The 23,934-nt window shown below is 60.1% G+C and overlaps 1 protein-coding gene across 2 annotated transcripts in view; it reads right to left on the bottom strand.

Moving 5' to 3' along the window:
* Positions 1-5,820: 5,820 nt before the first annotated feature.
* Positions 5,821-23,934, bottom strand: part of FLT4 (fms related receptor tyrosine kinase 4) — a 40,392-nt gene continuing 22,278 nt past the window's right edge. The window contains exons 11-31 of one of the 2 annotated variants that reach the window (XM_044387306.3): positions 23,759-23,851; positions 23,545-23,668; positions 22,358-22,466; positions 21,562-21,924; positions 21,109-21,255; positions 20,879-21,010; positions 20,597-20,703; positions 20,163-20,298; positions 19,613-19,717; positions 19,156-19,269; positions 18,894-18,982; positions 18,608-18,758; positions 18,008-18,102; positions 17,515-17,637; positions 16,283-16,394; positions 14,850-14,949; positions 14,435-14,540; positions 13,711-13,859; positions 12,923-13,043; positions 11,844-11,905; positions 5,821-7,694 (exon numbers count right to left, since the gene is read on the bottom strand). In XM_044387306.3, coding sequence (XP_044243241.2) covers positions 7,496-7,694; positions 11,844-11,905; positions 12,923-13,043; positions 13,711-13,859; positions 14,435-14,540; positions 14,850-14,949; positions 16,283-16,394; positions 17,515-17,637; positions 18,008-18,102; positions 18,608-18,758; positions 18,894-18,982; positions 19,156-19,269; positions 19,613-19,717; positions 20,163-20,298; positions 20,597-20,703; positions 20,879-21,010; positions 21,109-21,255; positions 21,562-21,924; positions 22,358-22,466; positions 23,545-23,668; positions 23,759-23,851 — 2,737 coding nt within the window. In that variant the 3' untranslated portion in view covers positions 5,821-7,495. The remainder of the gene's footprint in view (positions 7,695-11,843; positions 11,906-12,922; positions 13,044-13,710; positions 13,860-14,434; positions 14,541-14,849; positions 14,950-16,282; positions 16,395-17,514; positions 17,638-18,007; positions 18,103-18,607; positions 18,759-18,893; positions 18,983-19,155; positions 19,270-19,612; positions 19,718-20,162; positions 20,299-20,596; positions 20,704-20,878; positions 21,011-21,108; positions 21,256-21,561; positions 21,925-22,357; positions 22,467-23,544; positions 23,669-23,758; positions 23,852-23,934) is intronic. The other variant, XM_026507700.4, reaches the window with a different exon arrangement.

Genomic DNA, 23,934 nt, shown 5'->3' with positions numbered 1-23,934 from the left:
CTGCTGGTACCACTCCCCTCTGCCTCTGTGGTCATGTAGCCCCCTCTTCCCTTCTCTGTGTGTGTGTATGCGTGTGCATGTGTGCGTGTATGTGTGCATGTGTGTGTGTATGTGTGCATGTGTGCGTGTATGCGTGTGTGCGTGCACGCGTGTGCACGTGTGTATGTGTGCATGTGTGTGCACGTGTGTGTGCACGTGTGTGATCTCTATGTGCAATCTCTATTACTCCCTCTTTAAGACTACGTGCCATTGTTTGCATTCAGGGCACCAGGACAGTCTCCTCATCTTCATTTCAGGACAATTAACTTAGGGCGCCTGGGTGGATCAGTCGGTTAAGCTTCTGCCTCCGGCTCAGGTCATGATCCCAGGGTCCTGGGATGGAGTCCTGCATGGGGTTCCTTGCTCAGCAGGGAGTCTGCTTCTCCCTCTGCTGCTCCCCCTGCTTCTGCTCTCTCTCTTTCTGACAAATAAATAAAATCTTTAAAAAAAAAGATGATGAACTTCGTCACATCTGCCAACACTCTTTTTCTATGAGATGACATTCAAAAGCTCAGGAAATAGGGCCTGGCGAGTTCGGGGCTGCTTCTGCACGCATCACAGCCTCCGAGCTCGGTGCAGCCTCCTCCCCGGGTCAGGCCGGTCGAGGGCGTCCGAAGGGGCGTCGGAACCTAGCTGGCATGAGGCGAGGGCACAGGACAGGCAGCAGCCGGCTGTCCCCCTGGGTCCTCCCCACACTGGCTGCTGTACACAGCTCCTGCTGACAGAGGGTCTGTTGACAAGGAGTGGCCGCTCCTGCCGACGACACAGTCAGCCTGTCCTGGGCCACGTCGGCAGGACCTCCTTTGGGCCAAAACAAACATTGACTTGCTCTTCTGGGAGTGAGATGCCGAAGGGGGACGGAACTGTGGTGGCCCTGGGTGGGTGGGTCGGTTACCAACTGTCGGGCTGCAGAAGGACCAGGATGCCCACCAGACCCCAGAACCAGGCGCTCAGGCAGCCAGCCAGATGCCCCCGCCTGGGCCCCCTGGCTGTGACTTCAGCAGACACAGACAGGGGGCTGCCGACAGCCGTCCCCGTGCTGTGACAGACAGCAGCCCCTCACATCTGGTTGGGGCCACTATGCACCGCATCCTCCATCCCTGAGGTCCCAGGAGCTCCCTTAGTCTCTTCTTCCCCTTGAGCCAGATCATCGTCTCTGCTTCTGCGCCCTGCCTGGTAGCCTGGCTTAGCAAACGGAGCAGATTGCCGTGGACCATGACAGCACTTCTCTCTCTCTCAGCAAGGAGCGTGGCCACTTGGGCAGATGGGTCCAGCCCTGCCCTGCACACCTGTGCGTGGCTGGAGACCACCCCCCCCCACCCTGCTGGTGGGCGTCTTGGTTACCATGCATCTCCAGAGCTCACCCGATCTCAGGGGGCCCTCCATGCCCACCTGGTGCTTTTTTTTTTTTACCATAACTCACCGTTGTGTGGTCCCCTTGGGGCCACTCATGTCTGGGGGCTGCTGAGGCCAGCCCTGGCAGTGTGATGGGCTCCAGGCCGTGACGGGAGGCTGCCCCAGCCTGAACTGCCTGTTTGCATCTCTGCAAGCCCGTGCACACACAGGCCATGCTGCCCTTCCTCGTTCCTTCTGGGCTCCTTTCCCACATGGGCAGCCCTGAGGGGTTCCTGGATCCTGGGGCCCCGCTCCCCCCCAGCAGCCTGGTTTCAGAGGCCCCTCCCCTCCAAGAGGCATGGCAACCCTGTCTCCTCCCAGGGAGGTCCTCCTGGGCCAGGACCGCCACACCAGCTGACAGAAGATCCCCCACTCTCCTGCCCTGAGTGGTCACCACGAGGACAGGTGGGCCTGGCTGGGGCTCCTCTGGGAGCCAAGATGCGGCCATCCCAGTGGGGCCATGGAGTGGCTTGAAGACAAGCAGGCTGGGTGTGGGCTGCTGGCCTCACCTGCCAGGAACAGAGCTGTGGGGTCATACCACGAATCTCCACCTTCACCCTGCCTCGCCCTGGGGGTCCTTCCTCTTCCTCATAGCTTGGTCACCCGGGCCCTGGGGCCCTGCAGCTCTGGGAAGTGTCCCTGTCTCCGTGGGGCCCTCACTTGGGTCAATATTGATCTGGCTTCTTCAAGTACTTCCTTCTGCCTCTTTCTTGACTGGGGTCCCCTCCCCACAGAGCCCTGCTGCAGGGGAGGGTGGGGAGGGTCAGCTGCTGGCCACATGGCGTTGGCTGTGTGGGCTGGAGGCATTAGTGAAAGTGATGGGAAAGCTGGCCTGCATGGCTTAAGCAAAGACTGGAGTCCCGGGTTCCCAGACAGCTGTCCTCCCCAGGCCTGCAGGGGTCCCAGGATCCCCAGCACCAAGCTGCCCACATTGACGGGGCTCTGGGGGCCCGCTCCACGAGGTTCCCTGGGTCTCACTGCTCCGAGCGCTATGCTGACCTCAGCAGCTGGACCGAGCCATGTCTTGTACAACCAGGCCCCGTTTTCCTGTTTCAGCCTGGGCTGGAGTGAGGCCCTAGTGTCCCGGGACCCAAGGCACTGCCGGTGGTGTTTCCCTAAATGGAATGGTGTGGGGTTAGGGGGTGCAGAGTACCACGCTCATAGGTCAGAAGAAACGTAGCCCAGAGAGCGTCAGCAACCTGTCTGAGGTCCTGAGGCGGGTTGGTGGGTCTGCACGGTCCCCAGGGCCCCTCCCCATGCCAGGTGCCCCTTGGGACTAGAAAGCCCCCTTCTGACCAGCTCTGGGGTGGGGAGCAGCCACCCACCAGGTGACGGGTGGGAGTTGGATCAGACCTCGAGGGATGTCCCAGCCTGGACTCCAGACCAGGGCCGCACTCACATAGACAGGGCTCGCTGCCATCCCAAAGTGAGGCCAGCTCGAAGCAATTCAACAGCTTAAATCCCAAGGGTTTAATAGCAATCCCTTCAGCTACTCCCGTTTCTCAGAGGCCATGGAGGGATCACCATACCTGGCTGTGCCCCAGGGAAGGGCAGCTGGAAAGAGGAGCTGCCTCCTTCCAGGGGGAGCCACGCCCTGCCGCCCCTCTGCACCCACGCCATCTCTGATGGGCTTCTGGAAGTGTCCAGGGCAGTGCAGAGATGTCACCCCCGGGGGGCCATGCCCACTTGGCCCACTGGAGCGCGCGTCCCATGGAGGGCAGTTGAGGCCCTTGAGGAGGCTGCCCCACCTTCCAGATCAATTCTCTATCTAGCCACCCTTCAGGATGACCCCCACCCCAACATCTGGTTATGGCAACCTCTGGTAGAGCTGGAAAGTAACAGGGTTTCCATCTCTCCCTGCAAATACTGGCTCTGAAGGGACGGTGGCGGGCTCCCCCTCGGCCCTGCACAGCACAGGAATGACCTGCTCACCCTACAGCGGGGAGGACGCCAGTGTGTCCAGAGTTAACAGGAAGCAGATCTGCAAAGGGTGCCCGGTGACTTTCAGGACATTCTCAGCAAGGGATGCATTTCCCCCTCTTACCACCATTTTGACTCAAATCCTTCTTAAGACAAGACTTCCCACCTTCCCTGCCTGTTCTCTTCTCCAGAGGCCCACCCCACTGGGCAAAGCCGGTTGCTCCTAGAGCCGGCTCTCCGGGCCTGTTGAACATTTTCTTCTCTCTCTGGGCTTCGGCACCTTCCCAAGCCTGAGGAAGCCAGGAAGACCCTTGGGGGTGGGTCCAGGTCTGTGTCCCATCCTGCCTTGCCCTCCAGGCCTGCCGCTGGCACCGCGGCTCCTGGACGGAATGCTCCGGGCCTCAGGCGATGGGGGTACAGCAGGTCTGGGCACCCACTTTGGTAGAAGACCACAAAGGAAAAAGTTTTTTGTTTTTGTTTTTGTTTTCCTGCATGTCTAACCTGGATGATGACCCATCTCACAGCAGAGCTCCTCCTCTGTGTCTATGTCTCCCAGAGCGGTCTTCTTCTCCTGCTCAGAGCCCACCCTGGAGCAGCCCGGCCTCTCCCCACCCACGCCTTGCCCCCTCCCGGACGCCCCACTCGGCTCCTTTAAGAACTTAAATGTAAGTCAGAACATATCACCCCTTCCTCAAAACTTTCCTCTGGCCTTAAAATCAGAAACTGCCTCCTAATTTTGGGATCCCAGGCCTGATGGGTTGGGCCCTGCGGCCTTTCCTCCTCACCGCCCCTCAACCCCTCGGCCCCTCCTTCCTTCTGACCTGAGGCTTTGCTACCAATCTTCCTCCCATGCAGAGCTCCGCCCACGTGTCACTCCTTAGGCAGGGACACTGGCCTGTGAATTCGGTGGGAACCAGGACTCTCCTGGGTCCCACGTCCTAGGATGATGTGTGGCTCGCCGGTGTGGGCCCCTTGGCTGGCAGGGTTGATGTCAGGATGGAATCAATAGTATGAAGGGACACTTCAGTGTGCCCTAGACTTGATGTCCCCTAGAGAAGCTGAGTCACGGCTGATAGGAGTGTGGGGCTGGGGCAGAGGACGAGGTGGGGCGAGGAACCCCAAGGCGGGAACGCACTGCTGGGATGCCCCCAACGGTCCCCTTGCTGGCCGAGTTCCCATTCACACCTGGAGACCTTGGTGCTCTGGGGAGTGAGGCAGGGCTGGGACCTCGAGACAGTGAGTGTAGCCCTGGGTGTCTAGCCCAGGTAGGACCAGAGGAGCCCAGAAGTGTGAGCACAGCCCTGCCCAGAACCGTGCGTGAACATGGTTTGGGCTGGGCAGCTGGACAGGCAGCCTGACAGCCGCCACCTGGGTTGGAGTGTCTATCCAGGGAGTGGTTATATCCAACCAATGAAACTGTAGAGTTGAAATGTCCGAACCTAATGGGGGTGTGTGTTTTTTCTGTATTCACATTTAGATTAAATTGATTATAGAAGTAAAAACAACAAACCCATCATTACCAGCTGCCTTGGGGGGGGGGCTCTTTCTGCCCACCAGGCCAGGACAATGGGCATCACAGCCCGAGGAGGGGTGCAGGCACCCAGAATGCTCGCCAGCCTGGGAGAGGCCTAGACACAGGATGACCTCTGGCTCCTGACCTTTGCTGGGCTCCATCCTATCTGCTCCCCTGGGTGAGGTGTCCCCTGCTTGCCCCCCACACACCTGGGCCCACGCCAAAGCCAGCTCTAGGGGTCATCGCTTGCTCTCCCCACCGAACCTCCGGGGCTACTGCTGGGCCACATTCCTATGGCCAATGGCATGGCCCAACCCACAGCCACCTCTATGCCAGCTGCTCTCGGGCGAAGGGAAATCATGCAAACATGGCAGGACTTGTGGAGGGCCCTGCCACCCTGCCTGGCTGGAGCGCATGTCCCCGGGGGTGACTGAAGCTGGAGACCCAGCTCGGACCTCCCTGATCTCGGAGTTCAGACACACACTTAACCAGTGAGGTGACACGCGTGCTCACTGCATGCCTCTAGCCTGCCCCTGGGTGAGAATGGGGGTGGTCGAAGGCACCTGCTGGGCCCAGTGAGACAGGAGCCTGGGTCACTGTCACCAGGACTGGAGGCACACTTGGCTCTAGGAGGAGGGGACAGAGTGCTGTGTCACTTTACCCATCAAAGCAGACATTAGGACGGGTTTGTAGCACGCCAGGCTGGGCGCTTCCTGGCCTGAGGGCCCGGGAGCCCGGCCTCCTGGTGCTTCCCGAGCGCCCTCTGCTGGTGGCCTTGGGGGACTGCACCGCTGGCTGGGGACAGGACCCAGAGCCCAGGCCTCTGCAGTCTGGTCCTTCGCATGGCCTGTCCAGTGGCCTGGTTGGGCTGACGATCCTGTGGGAGGACGGCAGGAATCCAGTCTTCACAGACAGCTGGGACTTAGCTGAGAACCCATTCACTGTAACTCAAAGACTGGCATCAAATTTATTATTATCTTTTGTTAAATATTTTAGATCTTTCAGAACACATGGTCTACAAGGCTGTCGTGGGTTTTCTTCCCAATACATCTTTGCGTGTGCAGTTATGCGACAGGAGGAGAGGTGACAATAACAGGTGGAATGCACGTAGGGAGGGTCCTGGGGGGCCGCCCCTGCACCTGCATCATGAGCCTTGCTCCTCTGGGTGAGAACAGCCTCCGGACTTCCACAAGCTAAACCTGAGACCTATGTCTCCCAGTCAGGTGACATCAGAGGAGGAGGGCCACTGGGGACAGCGAGGATTACAGTCACACGTGCATTCGACGTATCTTGAACAATACACAAGGGGCGGTGGGGGGAGGGGGTGTTCTACCGGGCAAGCCCCTGCTCGCTGCACGGCCGCCTGTCCTGCAAGCGATTCGTGGGGGTGGGGGTGGGATGTCCGTCTCCACGGTGCTAACTGGAGAAGGGTCTCTCTCTGGCCAGGGGGAGGGATGGCTGGGCAGTGGGTGCTGGAATGTGTGTGTGTGGGGTGGCCCTGGGCAGAACAGCTCCAGCCTCCAGAGGGCCCTTGGCCACTCCCCTGGGAGGGCAGAGGCTTGACCTGCCAGGGCGCCATCAGGCACAGACCAGGGGGAAAGACACAGGGTCCCCCTGGGGCCACCAGAACGTCTGCTGACAGCCTCCTGGCACAGAAGATGGTTGCCCTGGGCCAACACCAGAGACCTTCCTCAGTGGCTCCCACGGTGTTTGCTTCTCAAAAGGCCATTCACAGCTTGGAAGGTGCCTTGGGTGGCAGATTCAGGCCCCCAGGGGAGAACCAGCCATTTCTGAAACTGGGCCGCTCTGGACCATCAGCTGGTTTTTCCCATTTTGGGCCAGGCAGGGGGGTGCAGCGGCCTGTGCTGTGTCAATGCCTGACTGGGGGTCAGAGGCAAGAATCGTCTAGATTCAGAAAGACCTTCCCTGGGCTCCCCTCAGACGAAGGGTTTGAAAAATAAATTCTTCACAGCAGCTCAACTAGTCTCTGAAGTTCTAATGAAAAACCATCTGTTGAAGAGCTGTCAACACCCAGGGGAAGGTACACCTGACGCTTGGCCCGGCAGAGACCACGGCCCCTGGGAGGGGAGCTGTTGGGCCGGGCTCAGGAGAGGGCATCCCCTCCAACTCCTCGTTTGTCATTTGAGGTGGAAATATGGCACCCTCTCTCAGCCTTGGAGAGCCAAGAAAGCCATTCCCATGGGAATGAGTGGAGTGAACAATGGGGCGGGACCTGGGGACCGCAGCTCAAGTCTGGCTCTGCCTGCGTCACTGTGACTCTCAGACCCTCAGAGTCCTCCTTAGAAAATGGGGATCATGCCCCACCCACCACGGTGGGAGAGGCAATCAGGACTGGCCCATGGGTATAGGGCTTAATGGAATCCGAATCTCAAGGGAAGAAGGCCCCAGGGCATCCGCAAGGTGGCCTGGGGCGGCAGGTGTGGTGACGGAGTCTGGGGGAGCCCCGGAGCCTGGGTCTTGCTCTTCCTAACAAGGGAGGAGTTAACACCTCCTGTCCAAGCTGAGGGAGAGGAGCTCCCAGCCTGGCCCCAGCCCTCTGCTTGCCTCCAGGCACGGCCCCCACCAGCTGTCAGACCCGGGGGCTTGGGGGCCTTGCCCGGGGCAGCCTCAGTAACTGTCGTCTGTGAAGAAGGGTGCGCGGGCGGACGGGGTGCAGTCGCCCTCGTCCTGCGGCCCCGCCAGCTCCCCGTACTCGCTGTTGTAGAACACCTGCCCTCCCCGTGCCCCCCGGTCCAGCCGCCGCCGCCGCCCTTGGGTGTCAGAGTACGCCCTGGTCACATCCACGTTCCGGCCCGGTCCTTTACAGCTGCCAAGACAGGGAAGGTGCTGGTCAGTAAGACAAGAAGAGAAGAGGGACAGGACCTTGGTCGGGGTCTGGCTGGAGTCACCGAAGACACCACCAGAGCGCCGAGCAAGCCCAGAGCCCTCGGAAACACAGACTTGACTCACACACTGAGCCGGACTGATGTGAGTGTTGGCAAACCCTGGGGCTTTCTCTGTCCTCAGCCTGGGCACGTGGGACGACTGAGAATGCCCACTTCATGGCCCCCAAACCTGTTTCTCTCCCAGGCTCGCCCATCTCGGTAACCACACCAAGGCTGACGCTGGGGCTCATCCTTGCACTTCCCTTTCCCCAAACCCCTCACATCCAGTCCATCCAGAAGTCTTGTCTGTGTTGACTCCAGAATGTGCCCGAGCCCCTCTCTGCACGTCCTGCCCCGCTCCAGAGTGAGCGCCCACCTCTGATGCTCGGTGCGATCCTGGCCTGTCTCTCTTCTCCCAACCCTGCCTCAGAGATCCTTCCTGCTGGAGGACGTCCTTCTCCTGACACATCCTTCGTCACTCTCAGAATGAGCACTGAGCTTCTCACCCCGGCCTGGGAGGCCCTGCCCGTGCCAGCCCCCACCCCTGACTCCTCCCTGACAGCCCTGGGATGCTCCCTGCTTAGCTCTCACTTTCTTCGAGGTTTTTTTTTTTAAGGTTGATTTACTTATTTGAGAGACAGAGAGACAGAGAGAGAGAGCACGAGCAGGGAGAGGGGCAGAGGGAGAGAGAGCATCGTTAAGCAGACTCCTCACTGAGCACAGAGCTTGATCTCACGACCCTGAGATCACCTGAGCCGAAACCAAGAGTCGGAGGCTTACCCAACTGCACCACCCAGGCGCCTCCATTCTTTGAGATTTTTGAAGACCTTGCTTCATTTCTTCTGATTTTGTTTCTGTGGTGCATGGTGCTAAGCCCGGTGCCAACCTGACTTTTTTTTCTCCTCATAAATGACTCAGCCTTTCTGCCTGAATTCCCAGAATGTTTACCTTGACAATCTACCAGTTCAACTCACATACGCATCCAAGTCTCTGCTCTGGGGGAGCTTTCCCAGGCCCTCTTCTGATATGTAGATTCCGTTCTTTTATTTGAGGAGCTCCCTTGAATTACAAGTGTGCGATACTAGGTCTGCTGCGCCGGCATCGTCTCCCTCGGAGACTCCAATTGTACATATACTGGATTTTCCCACTGAACCACTGCACTCGCCAACTTCTTTCTGATCTTCTTTACCTCTGTATTTATTTCGGTTTTCTTTCGTCTCTTCATATCCATCTTCTGTGTCTTCCCCTGTAAGGGAGCACCGATCATATCTACTGATCCTTGTGTGCCCCCACCCCTACGGTCTTCATTTTTGAGGGGATCTGTCTTTTATTTCAGTTTTTTTCCTGAATGTAGTCAGCCGCCATGTGACGCCTTCACACTGTTCATTTCCATTCTGAATGTTGGCATTTCCGACTCCTGGTGCAGCTCTTTAACTGTGTATTTAATTCACGTTGGAGTACTGCATCAGCTTTTCCCTGCTTCATTTTTTTTTTTTTGAGTGTTGACATCTACTGAAAAGTTTTCATTCTATTTTTTTTATTCTTATAATAACTCTGTATGGATCGTGCTTATATTTTCTGTTCATGATTATTCATGCTGGGATTTCCGGGACTAGAAATATCTGGTTCTCCCACGGAAGGCGCTTGGGAAGTGGGTGGCATGGGAAGCTTCCTCATTTAGGCGTGATGCATTAGACCCACATCTTTGGTATCACCTTGAATTCCTTCAACTGTACCATTCTTTGCGAAGGCTCCCTTCATGTTACGGTGTCGTATCACCACCAGGAACCAACCAGTCACTTTGCTGGGAGTGCTGGGCCCCCTCTCAGCTGCTGCCATGCAGCCATGCTGACCTACCACAAGCCCGGGGCTTCCAGATCTTTCTCATGCCTACACCATCGGAGGAGACGCCACACTGCAGGGTGTGGATCTCGAATCCTGTGTGGCCACTGAAAGGGCCACATAAGTGATCTGGAAATGAGGACTCCCTGGGGGGACTGCTGATCGGTGGTTCACAGGAGACAGGAAAGGATTGGGCAAAGAGAGCCCCTCCTTCTCCCCCACAGAGCCATCCAAGGCACATGCGATCCTTGCATCTGTTTGGAGAATGTTCCACATGCCACGTGAATGCAGGTGCACCTCTCGAGGGCTGGTCGGGATGTGCTTCCAAGGGAACCCGTGTGGACAAGAGTGCTTTCTGTTGCTGCCATTGTGAGGTGCAATTTCTGTAATAAACCGTTCCCTTGGGTGTGGATCTGTCTTCTGGATTCTTGCTTCCGGAGAACTCACTCTTTCCTTCTGCAGCCTTCCTCTTCCTTTAGCACGAAGCACTCGCGTCCTGCTCACTGGCCATTCGGAAGAAGTGCCTTCCCCAGATACCTGCCCCTGGTGCCTCTGACTGGCCCTGGAGCCCTGCTCTCCTCCAGCAGACCTCCGCTTCCTCCCTTATCCCCCTGGTTTGTCCCAACAACCTTGAAACACTCCTCTCTCCCGGGGCGGGCCCCCTCTTTCTCTCCTTCCGCCATGACTAGGGTACAGCTCTGCTGGCCCCAGAGTGGAGTTTCCTCCTCACACATAAACTTGTGTCTCTCTCCTGCTGATGGGCTCTGAGTGGCCTGACTCCATGGGCTGTTTTTATGAAGATGTGTGGAGATCAGAACTTACGTAGCAACCATCCTCTGACTCACCCTCTTACTGAATTACTTTTTTTTTTTTTTTTGAGATACAAAATACTGTTTGGTAAAGAAACATTAGCCAGACATTATTTCCAATAATGCAATTACCATTTATGTTCCAGAACTAGGTTACTAACGGAGATCACCTGATCAAATCAATAGAAACAAAAAAAGGAGGCCAAGATGCATGGTACAGGTGCAGTAATTATGGCTGGGTACGTGACCCCCCCCCCCCCCCAAACCACCAGCACGCTCAGTGCCGCAAACACGCCCTTTGTGGGCTGCTGGGAAAATAACCACTGGTTGGTTCAGTTGCAGAAATCATAGGGGCGCCTGGGTGACATAGTGGTTAAGCGTCTGCCTTCGGCTCAGGGCGTGATCCCGGCATTATGGGATCGAGCCCCACATCAGGCTCCTCCACTATAAGCCTGCTTCTTCTTCTCCCACTCCCCCTGCTTGTGTTCCCTCTCTCGCTGGCTGTTTCTATCTCTGTCAAATAAATAAATAAAATCTTAAAAAAAAAAAAAAAGAAATCATAAATACACCTCCCAGAAAGGTGAAGAATCACATCAACGCTCCTAACGTGATACAAATAAATCCTTGCGGGCTCGGGTAAAAAACTCATTGGCAACATCATACATTGATTAAAAAACCACATAGGCAGAGGCCAGGATTTGTTCTGGAAAGACTGTGTCCGATGACCCCAAAAACGGGCTCCCGACAAAGACACAGAACAAGGGGCCCATGTTTTACCGACTGAGCCAGCCAGGCGCCCATAAGTCCTGTCATTTAAACAGCGACGTGCAAGTCGACTACTAGAGTGAATAGGTAGACATTTAACGATTTCGTCTATACCCTTAAAACATGAAACATTCAGGGCTGTTTTTTTGGGGGGTGCTATCTTCTTGGACAAAGGGAGGTCGCCCTCTGTGCAGGCATACGAGGATTTCTCTGTGACTGCATTCTTATCACAATAGGACACCAGTCAGCTCCAGGTCGCATGATCTGTCTGGCTTCTGGGGCCATGAAGCTTAAATGGGGGTGGGGTGGGGGAGTGCCCTGGGATGGTGGTGGCGCCCCCTGGCTGTGGGAGGGGTGTGTACGCACAGTGAGCAGGTTAGATCATACTGGGTTCACAGAGTGGCATCCGAGCACCCGTCAGATGGAAGGGAGGTGTGGGGACCAGCACCAGGTGTGCTGGGCCAGGATGCTGATGGGGGAGGGGGCTTCTCTGTGGCCAAAGGCCTTGAGTCCCAGAGCAGCTTGTTTTGAACACCCCCAAAAAGCAATAGGGAGCCATGAGAGGTTTCGGGTGAGTCAGTGATGGGCACACACAGGTCCAGCTTCCCCCGTCCTGGCCCTTTGCAGGGAAAGAGGCTCTAGAAACCCTACCCGAGCCCACTTTCTTGTCTGTACCTGCTCTCCAACTGCTCAAACTCCTCGGAGGCCAGGACCATCCCACTGTCCGTCTGGTTATCCTGTGGGGAGAGAACAAGCCCGTCTGCAGGCAGCTGCTCCCCCCCATCCCCCCAGCCAGGGCAGCGTGGCATGGACTTACACTGCCGGCCTGACACCCGCCCCATGGAAATCGAGCAGAAAGCAGGTGTCCGTTCCTCGCTGGAACATGCAGGTCAGGGTCACACACCCCTGCTGGGGTGGGGGGAAACTGAGGCTGAGGGTGGAGGCAGAGCAGGAACACAAGGAGAACCAGGGAGCCTATCTTAAGAACCTAGCAGCTCATGGTGTAAAAAAATGGTCCTCACGCAGACACATCCCACATTCAGCGGGGCTCTGTCGCCCTTCGATGGTGCGTGACTTGGCATGCTTTTCGTTTTGCATGACATGGAGAGGAACAGCACTCTTGTCAGACCTGGGCCCCCCCGCCCAACATCCCCATCTGGCCCTGAGGACATGAGCCTGGGGCCAGTGCTCTCTGACCAGGTCCGTCTGCAGGGAGGCCTAGGCGGGAAGGTTCCCAGATGTGTGCACTGGCACCAGGCTGAGGACGAGTCTGCTTTTGCAAACTGGACCCACGGGCTCCAGCGTCCCAGTGCCCAGAGAGGCCCACTCTGCTTGAGTAGATCTGAGAACATGCTGTGTCCTGTGCCCCATACCCCGGCCTCTTCCTCGAGGGACCTCGAACCTTCTCTTTGGCCACATGGCTTGGTGGCCACCAAAGGGAAGCCCTGACTCAGGCTAATCCAACCATAACCATCTGGAAGGAGAAGCTGTCTTTCCACTGGGTTTCTTTGCTGCGCGGAGGGGAGACTGGTATGGGTGAGGAGGGCACGCAGGAAAGCAGCTGAGAGATGGCGGCATCACAGGAGCACATGCACCTCAACATGCCCAACGTGAAATCTGGACTTGACATTTCAAGGGACAAAGGAAGGCGCCCCTTCCTGAGCTGGATTCCCTGCTGGTCTCAGGAGGTCCTGATACTCCTCCCAGTGGAGAAAGCCCGATCTGGGGTACACAGGCCCACCTGCCCCACTTACCACCGAGGCCTTATAGGTCGTCGGGGTCATGGGAAATTCTTCGAACGTTTTCATCCTGGAGGAGCCCTGGGTCTGAGTCCCTCTGGCCAGGCACCCCGGAAAGGACACACAGTTGTAGTATCTGTGGGCGGAAAACAGACTGCTGAAGAAATGCGCTCCGGAAAGCTCTCTCCACCTCTCCTGCCCCCTCTCCTCCCAGAAGGGCCCCAGGCCTGGTCTAGGCTCCTCCCGGAGGACCCCCTGCAGCCATCCACCACGCCACCCCCCTGTGCTGAGCTGTCTCCTCTTCTGTGCAAGAGGAGAGCACCTCCCGGGAAGGGCACGGGAGGCGAGTGGGGCGTACCCAGCCTGGGTGTGGCACGGGGCTGGTGAGATTGGGGGGTTTTCACCCCGGAAGGGGTCTCTCTGTGCAAGGCGGGCAGTCTGGTGCAAGCCACACCTGGCCTGTGCGTGCGGGGCTGTGTGTGTGCATGGGCGTGAGCACATTCTCCTGTGCGCTGGGGTGGCTGGTGGAAGAAGCCTGCAGGGTCTGAGGGGGCGCAGAGGAAAGTGAAGTCACAGGCTACGTGGCCTTGGGGGGTCCCCAAGGCTCACCAGGCCTTCCAGGGAGCCCGAGACCCCAGGACTGTCATTTAAAATCACTGTGCTCTTTCAGTTGGGGTACAAAGGTCTCTCAAGTCCTTGTCGTTTGCTGCCCCTTGATGACTGGCGGGAATAAAATATACCGCGACCAGCCTGCTTTCTCCCTGCCCTGGGGGGATCCCGGGACCCGGGCAAGGGCAGCTGACCTGGCGGCCAGGCTGTGCCGGTGCAGGCTCGGCGGGCTGTCCTCGGTGTCGGCCTCGGCCACGTGCAGGGCTGTGGTGGACGCCTGCAAGAAGCTGCCGTCCTCCAAGCTCTGAGAGCTGCAGGGGGCCATGCAGTCCTCCTCCTCCTCCTGGCAGGAATGGCAGAGGCCGCGGGGGTCAGAGATGGCTGTGCTGCCACGGCCCCCGCCCCTGGGCTCAGGACTGCCGGGGCTCCTGACCGGGGAACTTCTGTGCTCCAAGGTGCCATGAGGATTAAATGAGCCTGCCTGGCAAATTCTCCCCGCAGCCCTGCCAGGTGCCCCACTTACAAGGAGAAGGGCGCAGCAGGTACAGTCCCAACCCAGGGTCCCCCCTTTTGGGCACAGATTGGACTCCAAGTGCTGCAGGCAGCCCCTGCTCACTCCTCCAGAGCCCAGAGCACTGGGGCAGCCCTGAGCTGGCTTGCTCCCTGCCCCCACCCCTGGGCACCCTGGGGGGAGGGAGACAGAAGTCAAGGGTGGGTGCAGGGGGCGGGGCTGCAGGAAGCAGAAGCACAGAGGGACGTGGAGGAACACATCATCCTTCTGCCGGAGACAGGGGCTCCTTGCAGACCCCCCGAAGATCTGCCTCGGGCTCCTCATGGCCAAAGACGGGCCCTGGCCAGCTGCTTGAGGGCCCTGAGGTTGGGGGCCAGAAGGCCAGACAGGGAGGCCAGAGGACTTACCTGTCGGCCCCCGCCCTGCAGCAGGTCCCCCAGGATCTCCACCAGCTCTGAGAACGCAGGCCTCTCCTTGGGGTCTCCTGACCAGCAGCTCAGCATGACGCTGCGTCTGCGGGTAAAGCTGGCTGCTGGCCTGTGGTCTGAGCACGCCTGCACCAGCAGACCCCAGCTCCCCTGCCTAACCCCCATCCCTCGCCCCTCCTCCGTCCACCCAGTCTCTTCTGCCTGGCGGGGAGGTGGGGAGAGCTGTCAATGGACCAATGGTGGAGTAAGAGACTTCATCTGCAGGCCTCTACCCCATCCCCGTGCCTGCACCCCCTCCCCACTTCTGCCCCCTGCCTGTGCACAAAAACCCCCACCCGTGGCAACCTCCCCCTCCGAGCCCCCACCACCTGCAGAGCCAGCAGGGCAAACTCACATGGCGGGAGTGGCCAGCTCTGGGGCTCGCATCCGTGTGCCCTCTTTCAGCCGCTGGCAGAACTCCTCGTTGATCTGCACCCCCGGGTAGGGGGAGGCCCCTGATGGCAGAACAGGAATGGGGTAGGGGTGGGTGGGGAGCAGACACCTGCTGCCCAAACTGCCTCTCTCCTGGCCCCCTATGGCTGGGGGCTGGTCCTGCTGCTCCCAGGCCAGGGTTGGCGCAGGGGGGCGGCCAAGACCCTTCTGTACCGCCACGATGGCTCTTCATTGGGTTAAAAGAGGATGATGAGTGAAAACATGGGGGATCACTAGGGTCAGGGAGCCACAGTGAGCCAATCAAGCCAGGCCTGTCACAATCACCCCTCTTCAGAGACACCCTCCCTGGCTGCTAGTCAAACCCCTTCCTACATCCCGTGGCTTTGCCTGCTAACACACCCGGGACCTAACTCCTCCTTGGCCTGCAGCAGCTCGCCTCTCCTGACCACAGGAGAAACCGCCCCAAAGAGCCTCTCCGTCCCTCTGGGGCCCTAAGGGCAAGCCACACAGCCGCAGGGCAATCCTCGGAAGACGAGTCATACTGCTCTCTCCCTTGAGCCCTGAGTGGCTCCCCTGGGACTCAGGTCCAGGTCCACACCCCGGCAGGCTCACAGGGGCTGCATGGACCTCCCCTCCTCCCCCTTGCTGCACGTCCTGATGCCCCCTGCCCATGCCCGGCCCACTTCCAACATGCGGGGACCAGGAGGCTTGCTGGCCCCTCACCCTGGCCTGCTGTCCTCCCTGGCCCGCCTGCCCTCCCGAGCCCCTCCATCAGCTGGGCCCTCCCCTCCAGCTCACACACAGCCCTGCCCGCCCTGTGCTCTCCAGGCCCTTGCATTTGTAGTGATAGTATTCATCCTGGTGGCTCTTTGGCGATTTTACTTCTCCGTTTGCTCACCGCCCGGCTCTGCCCTAGCATGGGGGCTTCATCTTGGCCCCAGTGGGAGCCAGGGGCCCACGTGGAGCTCTCGTAAGTAGGTCCCCCTGTGTGTGAGCGCCCAGTCTCCTCCGGTACTCTCTCCAGCCCTTGAAGGCAGGAGCGGCCTCCCCGGTGACAGGTCAAGGTGGGGGCTCATCCAGGGACGTGAAGATCTGGGGGACCTGTGAGGCTTCTCCGCTGGGACCTGTGCTGATCCCGGGGACTGCCCGGTAAACACAGGCTGTGCCCTGTCACCTGTCAGAGGCCGGAGCACACCTGTAAAGGTGGCGCCAGGGGGGCCCAGGCTGGAGGCAGAGGGGAGAGGTGGAGGGCTCTTGGACCACTTGCCGAAGAGTGATGGCTTGCTGCAGGTGCAACAGCACTGGGCCCCCAGTCCCCTGCTTCAGAAGTGCTGGTGATGACGGGCAGCCTAGACTCCTGCCTCTCCCCACCCCCACAGCCTGCCCTGCACTTACCCAGGGAGAAGATCTCCCAGAGCAGCACCCCAAAGGACCAGACGTCACTCTGTGTGGTGTACACCTTGTCAAAGATGCTCTCGGGGGCCATCCACTTCAGGGGCAGCCGGGCCTGGGGGAGGCGGAAGGAGGCAGGTCTCCATGGAGGGAGGGAAGAGAGGAAGAAGGCCAAACACGCAGGCAGCCCCTCTCTCACCCCCAGCCTGCCCAGAATGCTGGAGCCACACCCCAAGAAGGGCCTTGGGCCACATCCACCCCTTGTGCGTTCAGAAGACTCTCACAGTTGGCCCCTACCCTGTAAGTGCCTGGCATCTTCCTCGAAGGCTTCTGCCCTGCTGCTGTTCTCCTGGGTCTGTCTGGGCCCCTTTCTTCCCCTGCATGCTCTTGGGGGGCACTTGGAACCCCTCCTCCCCCAGACCCCAGACCCAGCCTCTGGAGGAATCAGGACCCTGTACCCCTTCACCGTACCCCCTCAGTTGCTCACTTGGTCCCCACACTGGAAGCCGGGCATCACTCCTGACCACTTGTCCTGGGGCTTGTGATGTGCCTTCCCCATCGTCTGTCTCTCTACCTCTTGGGGCCTCTTCCTGGGAGCCCTGAGGGCCCCAGCCCCTCCTGACTGGCCTCTGCCTCCACCCCAGCACACCCCTTCCTCCTTCCTCACAGCCTGCAGAGGGGGCTTCTGGAAGGCGCACCTGACTCTCCCGTCCACCCGCCTCCACTCAGCCGTGAATTAGAATGAAGGGCACGGGCCTTCCGCACCATGGCTAGGCTGGCAGAGCGGCCCACCACATCCTAGACCCATCCCGCCCATTGCTCCCCTCTCCAAGCCTCTTCCTTCCTCCTCCAGGCCACAAACCCCCAATTAGCTTTGAGAACTCATTCAAGTGCCTGCCCGGCCACCTCTGAGCACCACAGATGAGAGGCACGCTGCTCCCAGCACCCACATGGACCCATGCGGGGTCCACCTCTGAGGCCCATCCCCTGCAGCGCAGACATGCGGGGTCAGTCAGCGTCCGCCTCGTGGACAAAGGCAGGGGGCCAACACAAGCCCCAGTCGAAGCACCATGGTCCCTGATCGTCAGCTCCTGTCTCTGCTCCCCTGCCCCACGTGCCCTGGTGAGGCCGCTAAGGTCCCTATAGGTGTGGGCTCTCTGACCTTCCATGGAGATGGCTCCTGGATGGGAGGTCCGTGCCCCCAGCCCCGCCCTCCCTCCGTGGCCTGCACTCACACTGCCCTTGCGCACGTAGTCGGGGTCTTTGTAGATGTCACGGGCCAGGCCGAAGTCACAGATCTTCACCACATCGCTTTCTGACAGCAAGATGTTCCGAGCAGCCAGGTCTCTGTGGATGCACTAGGGGGACAGGGAGGTGCGAGGGGGGTGGTCAGCACGGGTCCCCAGGGCCCGCCCATGCCTGAGGCCTGCTCTTTCACGGAGAGATTTCTATGCTCCCTGCGGACCGTCCATTGAGAGGGCTCCCAGAACTATAGGGACAGCAGAAGAGGCTGTGGGGGGGTCAGATTCCACATTCACCTCTGGCACTGACTAGCTAGAGACCTCAGGAAGTCACTTCCACGCTCTGGTCTCAGTTTCCTCCTCTGCAAAGTGGGAGAAACACACGCTGCCCACGGCATCACTGTGGGGTGAGCTAGGACAAGGCCCCCCTTGGTATGCTGGTCGTCTGCACCCTTCTCCCCTCTGAGAGGCCTGCTGGGGCAGTCACCTTGCGGGAGGCCAGGAACTCCATGCCTCGGGCCACCTGAAAGCTGTAGCAGACGAGGTCCTCCATGGTCAGTGGGCTCAGCCACAGGTCCTGGGCTGCACAAAGGAGCAAGGCAGGCTCAGCGGAATTGGGGGGGGGGGGCTCTTCCATGGCTCCCATCTCCTACCCTTCCCCAAAGGGAGCATCTGTTCACCGCCTCTGGCCGCACCTCTCCTGCTTGAGCCCCTGAAGCCCCTGGTGCTAGCTAACAAGCGTGTGGGCCCCCTCTCTTGCCCCTCAGCACCCACTCTCTCTGCGACACCCACTAAACCCTCCCAGTGCCGGGAATCCTGTTGCATCAGTGGCCCTTTGCACCTGCTACTTCTGCCTGTCTGCTCCCACCCTTGTGTGGAAGGCAAATGCCTAGATGGCCAGTGATGCCCAATCAAATGTCAGACTGTCCCTGTGGCGTCCTCCCTTCCAAAGGAAAAGCCCATTACACCCTCTCCCACGTAAGCCCCTCCAGGAGGACCTGAGGCCAGCTTCTCCCACAGTCCCTTGTTCAGGAGGTATCCTCGCGCCCGCCCGACCTCTCTGGGCAAGGGGAAGCAAGGCGCTTACCTTCTTGGGCCGGAGGGGCCCGCCCTGCCCCGCCCTTGCCCATCAGGAGCCGGGAGAGGAGGACCCTCTCGCTGCTTCCTGGCCTCCTCCGGTCAGCTATGGCTCCTTCCACCATGGCGCGAAAGCGCCTTCGCTGCTCAGGGGACTTCTCCTGCGAAGGCACAAAGTGGCTCTGAGGGGGCTCCGCCACTCACAGCAGAGGCACTGCCCCCACCCCACTCTCAGCCCACCTTGCGTCCTGCGGGCTCCCGGCCGAGCTCAGGCCCCTAGCAGGGCTCGCACTTACCGCATAGGGGCTGAAGGCCTCCCGCTTGGCACGCAAGAAGTTGGAGAGATTGCCGTACTTGCAGAACTCCACGATCACCATGAGGGGGCCTAGAGTAGGGCAAGAGCCAGGCGCTTGGCGACAGACGGCAGGTGGGAGGGCAAGCACGCACCGCAGCAATGCCCCCTCCCCCGCCCTCCTGCTCCGCCCCCTCCCGGCCCCGCCCATACCGAGCCCAACAGGCCCCTCCCACCAGGGAGCGGGGGGGCAGCGAGCTCCGTACCATTGGGCTTGGTGCACGCCCCCAGGAGGTTGACCACGTTGAGGTGGTTACCGATGTGGATTAGGATCTTGAGCTCGGACATCAAGGCTCGATGCTCGCTAGCTGTGGCGCCCTCTGGAGGGGACATGGGAGCTTCGCGTGGTGCTGGGCCCGCGGCCCGCCGTCCCCCAAACCCTGCGCGTCCCTCTTCCCGGCCACTGGCTTAGCTAAGGCGCAGCTAGAGCTTCTGTGCGTGGGGGCATCGGGTCCCCAGCTCGTCCTGCTCGCCTCTTTGAGGCTGAGGTTTCAGGTGGGATTGGGAATTACTCAGATCTGAGCCCAGGGCCTCCATGAAGAACCCTGGGTGAGACCCTGGCTCCGAACGTCAGTTTCCCCTCTTGAACCACAGCCCCACCAGCCCACCCAGAGTCGCTGCCCCCACCAGCCCCGCCGCCCCCTCCACCCGCTGACCCCACACCTTTCAGCATTTTCACAGCCACAGTGTCGCAGCTACTGCCCTTGTGGATTCCAAAAGCCGAAGCTTCCACAACCTTCCCGAAGGCCCCATGGCCGAGGACTCTCCCTGTGGGGGCAGGGAGCCGGGTCCAGGTGAGCTGTATAAGGGCGAGGGTGAAGAGGGACGGGCAGCAGGGGCAACCCGCATGGAGGGCCAGGAAGGAAGGCCCAGGAGGGGGAGGAAACTCGGGAGCCTCTCTGCCAAACAGGAAGAGCGCGGAGAGCAGGAGCGGGGAGAGCGGGAGAGGAGAAGCAGACAGGAAGGCCTGCATCCTCTCCCAGCAGGTGTGATGGGCCCACCCTGCTCAGAGCAGCGGGAAGTGACCCCGGGGGGCCTGAGAACTGCAGCCCTGGCTCGGGTTCCTGGGATGCACGCCCAGATGGACAGGTCAGGCCAGGTGGGGGCCAGGCATGACTTTCTGGCCCGAGAATGGAGGGATTTCAGTACTTCAGAGGGAAGCGGTCTATGCGGGCAGGATAGGGTAGGTGGGCAGGCTGGGTGATCGCCTCACCGAGGTGCAGCCGCTCCCGGGGGAACTCCCACTGGCTGGCATCATATGATAGGTATTCACACTGCTCCTCCAGAGGCACCTCCCCGGGGTCCATGATGATGGACAGGTAGCCCGTCTTGATGTCTGCGTGGGCTGGCTGGGGTGGGGTGGGGACAGCTAATTGATTTGGCCATACCACGGTCTTGGGTCACCTTTTCCCCAGGACAGATGGGATCTCCTTTGGGACTCTCAAGCCAGGAGGGGACAGACAGACTGACAACCTCTGGTTGTGTAAGAGCCCAGCATGGAGAGGTCAGAGAGGCTTCCCAGGAGGTGAGGCTTCCAGGTGAGCCAGGGCGGTTGAGGACCTTATTCCTTATCTTACAGGCTGTGCAGGGCGTACAGAGACCCCACAAGGAGTGGTGGAGAGGCTCAGTTGGGGGAGGAGCGCTCACCCTCCTCATGTTACAGAAGATGAGGAGGAGGAGGACCCAGAAGAAGACAGCGATGACCCCGGTGCCGACAAGGATCACGATCTCCATGCTGCCTTTATCCTCGGAACCTGAGTGGGCAGAAAGGGGCCAGGCTGTGTGTGTGTGTGTTAGGGGGAGAAGGGTGCACCCTGCGAGAAGCTCCCCTTCTGGTGGGCACGACTTGAGGGAGGTGGCTACGAGAAAGAGCCAAGTGCGGGGGCGGGGGGCGCAGGTGGGTGGAAGGGCGCAGGGGGGAGGCCGGACCTTCCACGGCCACGCTGGCAGAGGAGTTGACGCAGCCCTTTGCGTTGCACACGCTGCACAGGTAGCGGCCCGCGTCCTCCTCGCGCACGCGCTGTATGCTCAGCTTCTGGTTGGAGTCTGCCAGGTCGATTCCTGTAGCAGATGGGGTGTTGCTTTGAGTTCAGAAGGGTCTGAGGCCTTGACCTGGCGAGCCTCTGCACTCCGCCCTTCGTCGGGGTCCACCGTCCTACCAGACTCTTCCTCCAGCAGCCTCTCATCTTTGTACCACAAGATACTGGGCACGTGCGCCCCGGCCACTGGGCACCGCATCTCCAGGGAGTCGCTCACGTTCACCAGGAGGTCAGTCAAGTTCTGCGTGAGCCGCGGGGCTTCCAGGGCTGGGGGTGGGGGTCGAGAGCGAGTTAAGTGGAGTTGCAGAAAGCAGGAGAGTATGCCTGGCAGGGGCCGTCCAGGGCTGGGAGCAAAGAGTGGGGCCGGCTTGCGTCAAGCTCTAGAAGGATCGGGTTTGAGCACAGGGTTGGGGGGGTGGGGGTGGCGGTGGGCCTCCACAGCGTGGGCGGGGAGGAGGACCCTCCCGCAACAGGTTCAGGCTCTCCGCGTGGCAGCCCAGGCGCCTTCGGGGAGGGGAGAAAGGCTCCTTGGGAAGCGCCGCCAGCCCTCCCCTGCAGCCCTGCCCGCCTCACCCTGCACTGACAGGTACTTCTTGTGGCAGTGCTTGTCATGGCTGCGACGGTCCTGCACCTCGCATACATAGTCGCCTTCGTGCTCAGGCGCCACGCTGGGGATGGTCAGGCTGAGCGTGGCGTGGCGCGCCCCTGGCTCCGCCTCCTCCAGGTGGGCGGCCAGAGGCGTAGCGAACAAGTGCACGTTCTTGCAGTCGAGCATCAGCGGGTTCCCGTGCGCGTCGTGCAGCGTGGACAGGTTGAGGCGGTACCAACGCAGATGCTCGTAGGTGTAGTTGTCTGCCCGGCAGCTCAGGCGCACGTCCTGGCCCTCTAGCGGCTCCTCCGATGGCTCGGATTTTATGCTGAAGCCATCGGGGATGTCTGGGGAGGAAGGAGGAGGCTGTGACACTGGCTCACCTCCCTGCCTCCCGTGGTGCTCGCTCTCCCTTTCCCAACTTTGCCTTTGGACTCACTCTGCTTTTCCCCAGGAAAAGTGTCCCTGTGAGCCAGCTGCTGTGTTGGGAAGGGGGTGGGAGGGAGGTGAAGCCACAGGGAATGGAAGGCACCAGTGGGGAGGCACCTCCAGGGCTGGGGGCAGAGGGTCTCCCTCCATCCCCATGGCCCAGCACCCCGGTCTATATGCTGATGACCTCCAAATCTATCCCTCCCGCCCAGACCCAGGGGCCCAGCGCCCCACAGCATCAGAAACTCAATGGGCCCAACCTGGCCTCACTGTCCTCTCCCAGGCCTTCCTTCCTGCTTCCTGTGCCCACCTGGTTCCCGACCTCCACCTGGGCCTGCCCAGGTCACTCACTGGTCACGTAGAAGTAGATGAGCCGCTCGTCCTGGCCCACTTTGTTGAAGACCACACACTTGTACATGGCGGACACGTTGGCATTCTGGATCACCAGCTTGCTCACCGTCTATGCGGAGCACATACGAGCACAGGGATCCATCTCCTGCCCAAGTTCCTCCCACCCTGACTGTCCTCCCTTTCTGCAAGGGGGCTGCTGCCCCCAGGAGAGGAGTGGGGAAACTGAGGCCCCAAGCTGAAGAGGACCAAAGCTCAGAGACAGGACCAGGCATGGTGAGGTGGGGAGCGGAAGGTGAAGCCCTTGCACAGCAGAGGTCGTTCTCTGGAAAAATCAAGGACATAGCTAGGAACAGCCGGCATCGGCTGGGGCTGAGGTCAGAGGGCAAAGTCAGGTATGACTGGAGAGGCCTCTGGGTGTGGATGGGCTCAGGCTGTGGCCACGTTGAGCAGGGGACAGGCCCAGTCTGGCAATGGGGCAGTCCAAGCCAGGGCTAGGATTTGGGGTATGGAGCAAGGCTGGTCACTGCATGAGATCCATGTGATGTGCCACGTTCACCCCAGGGCTGCTCCCGGAACCCTCCTCAGGGCCCTGGGTGGTGGCCAGGGAAGGGAATGGGTCCCAGGTCTCCCAGAGGACTCTGGCCTGGGGAGTAGAAAGCTTGGAGGCAGGGGGAGGAGAGAGGGCCATAGGCCCTGCCTACCATCCAAACAACCCCCCCCCCCCCATTCCAAGCTGGGCACTTCCTGGCCAGGCCTGGAACAGGAAGAGGCTCTGGAGGTGTGTAGGAAAACAGGAAGTGACTGTAGGAAGTGGGTGCCTTTGTTCAGTCCCCTCCCCCGCCTGGCCTCTTTTAGGCATTGCCCCCCGGCTGGCCCAGCACCACAGTTGCCTTCAGTGGGGACCTAACTGGCCCCAGGCCTGACCCTCCCAGCCCTGGGGCCTGTGGGTGGCTGGGGCTCAGGGCCCAGCCAGGCTGCCTTCAATCTAAGCGTCCTTCTCTGGGAAGCAGCTGGAAGCCCCCTAACACCCCCCCATCCACATGCAGTAAGGGGAGCTGAGGCCCAGAGACACTGCAGAGAGAGGGCCAGCTCTCAGAGCTCTGCAGGCCTGGTAGAGATGGAGGCCAGGAGAGGGCTCCTCCCTGCCTCCCTTCTCCTTCCCTGTCTGTGGCCCGGCCGGTGCCTACCTTATTCTTCCCCTCCACAAACTCAGTCCAGGTGTCCAGGCTCTCGATGGGGTTCACAGCATCTTGCGTGGTCACCTCTCTCCAGTCCCGGCACTGTGGCATGTGATCTCTCTGCTGCCGCCGGCTGTTGGGAACAAGGAGGGCCGGGGCAGGTCAGGATGCCCCACAGCGGGTGGGGGTCCAGCAACTGTCAGACTCAATGTCATCGACTCACTTGGGTGGGGAAGGCTGGCTCTCAGGCTGAGGCAAAGGAGGGGATTGGGGCTTGGTTTCTGAACACTGTCTTCCATCCTTGATGCTCATGGCCCTGCAACAATCTGTCCTGTGCGGGCTCCCAGAACAGCCTTGCCCAGCAGGCGCAGGGCTGCTGCCCACAGAGCAGCTCACGCC

The sequence above is a fragment of the Ursus arctos genome, unplaced genomic scaffold (assembly GCF_023065955.2).
Source record: "Ursus arctos isolate Adak ecotype North America unplaced genomic scaffold, UrsArc2.0 scaffold_5, whole genome shotgun sequence".
In the NCBI taxonomy this organism is placed as follows: domain Eukaryota; kingdom Metazoa; phylum Chordata; class Mammalia; order Carnivora; family Ursidae; genus Ursus; species Ursus arctos.
Note: the sequence above shows the minus strand (reverse complement) of the source record. Positions and strands in the feature narration are given on the sequence as shown.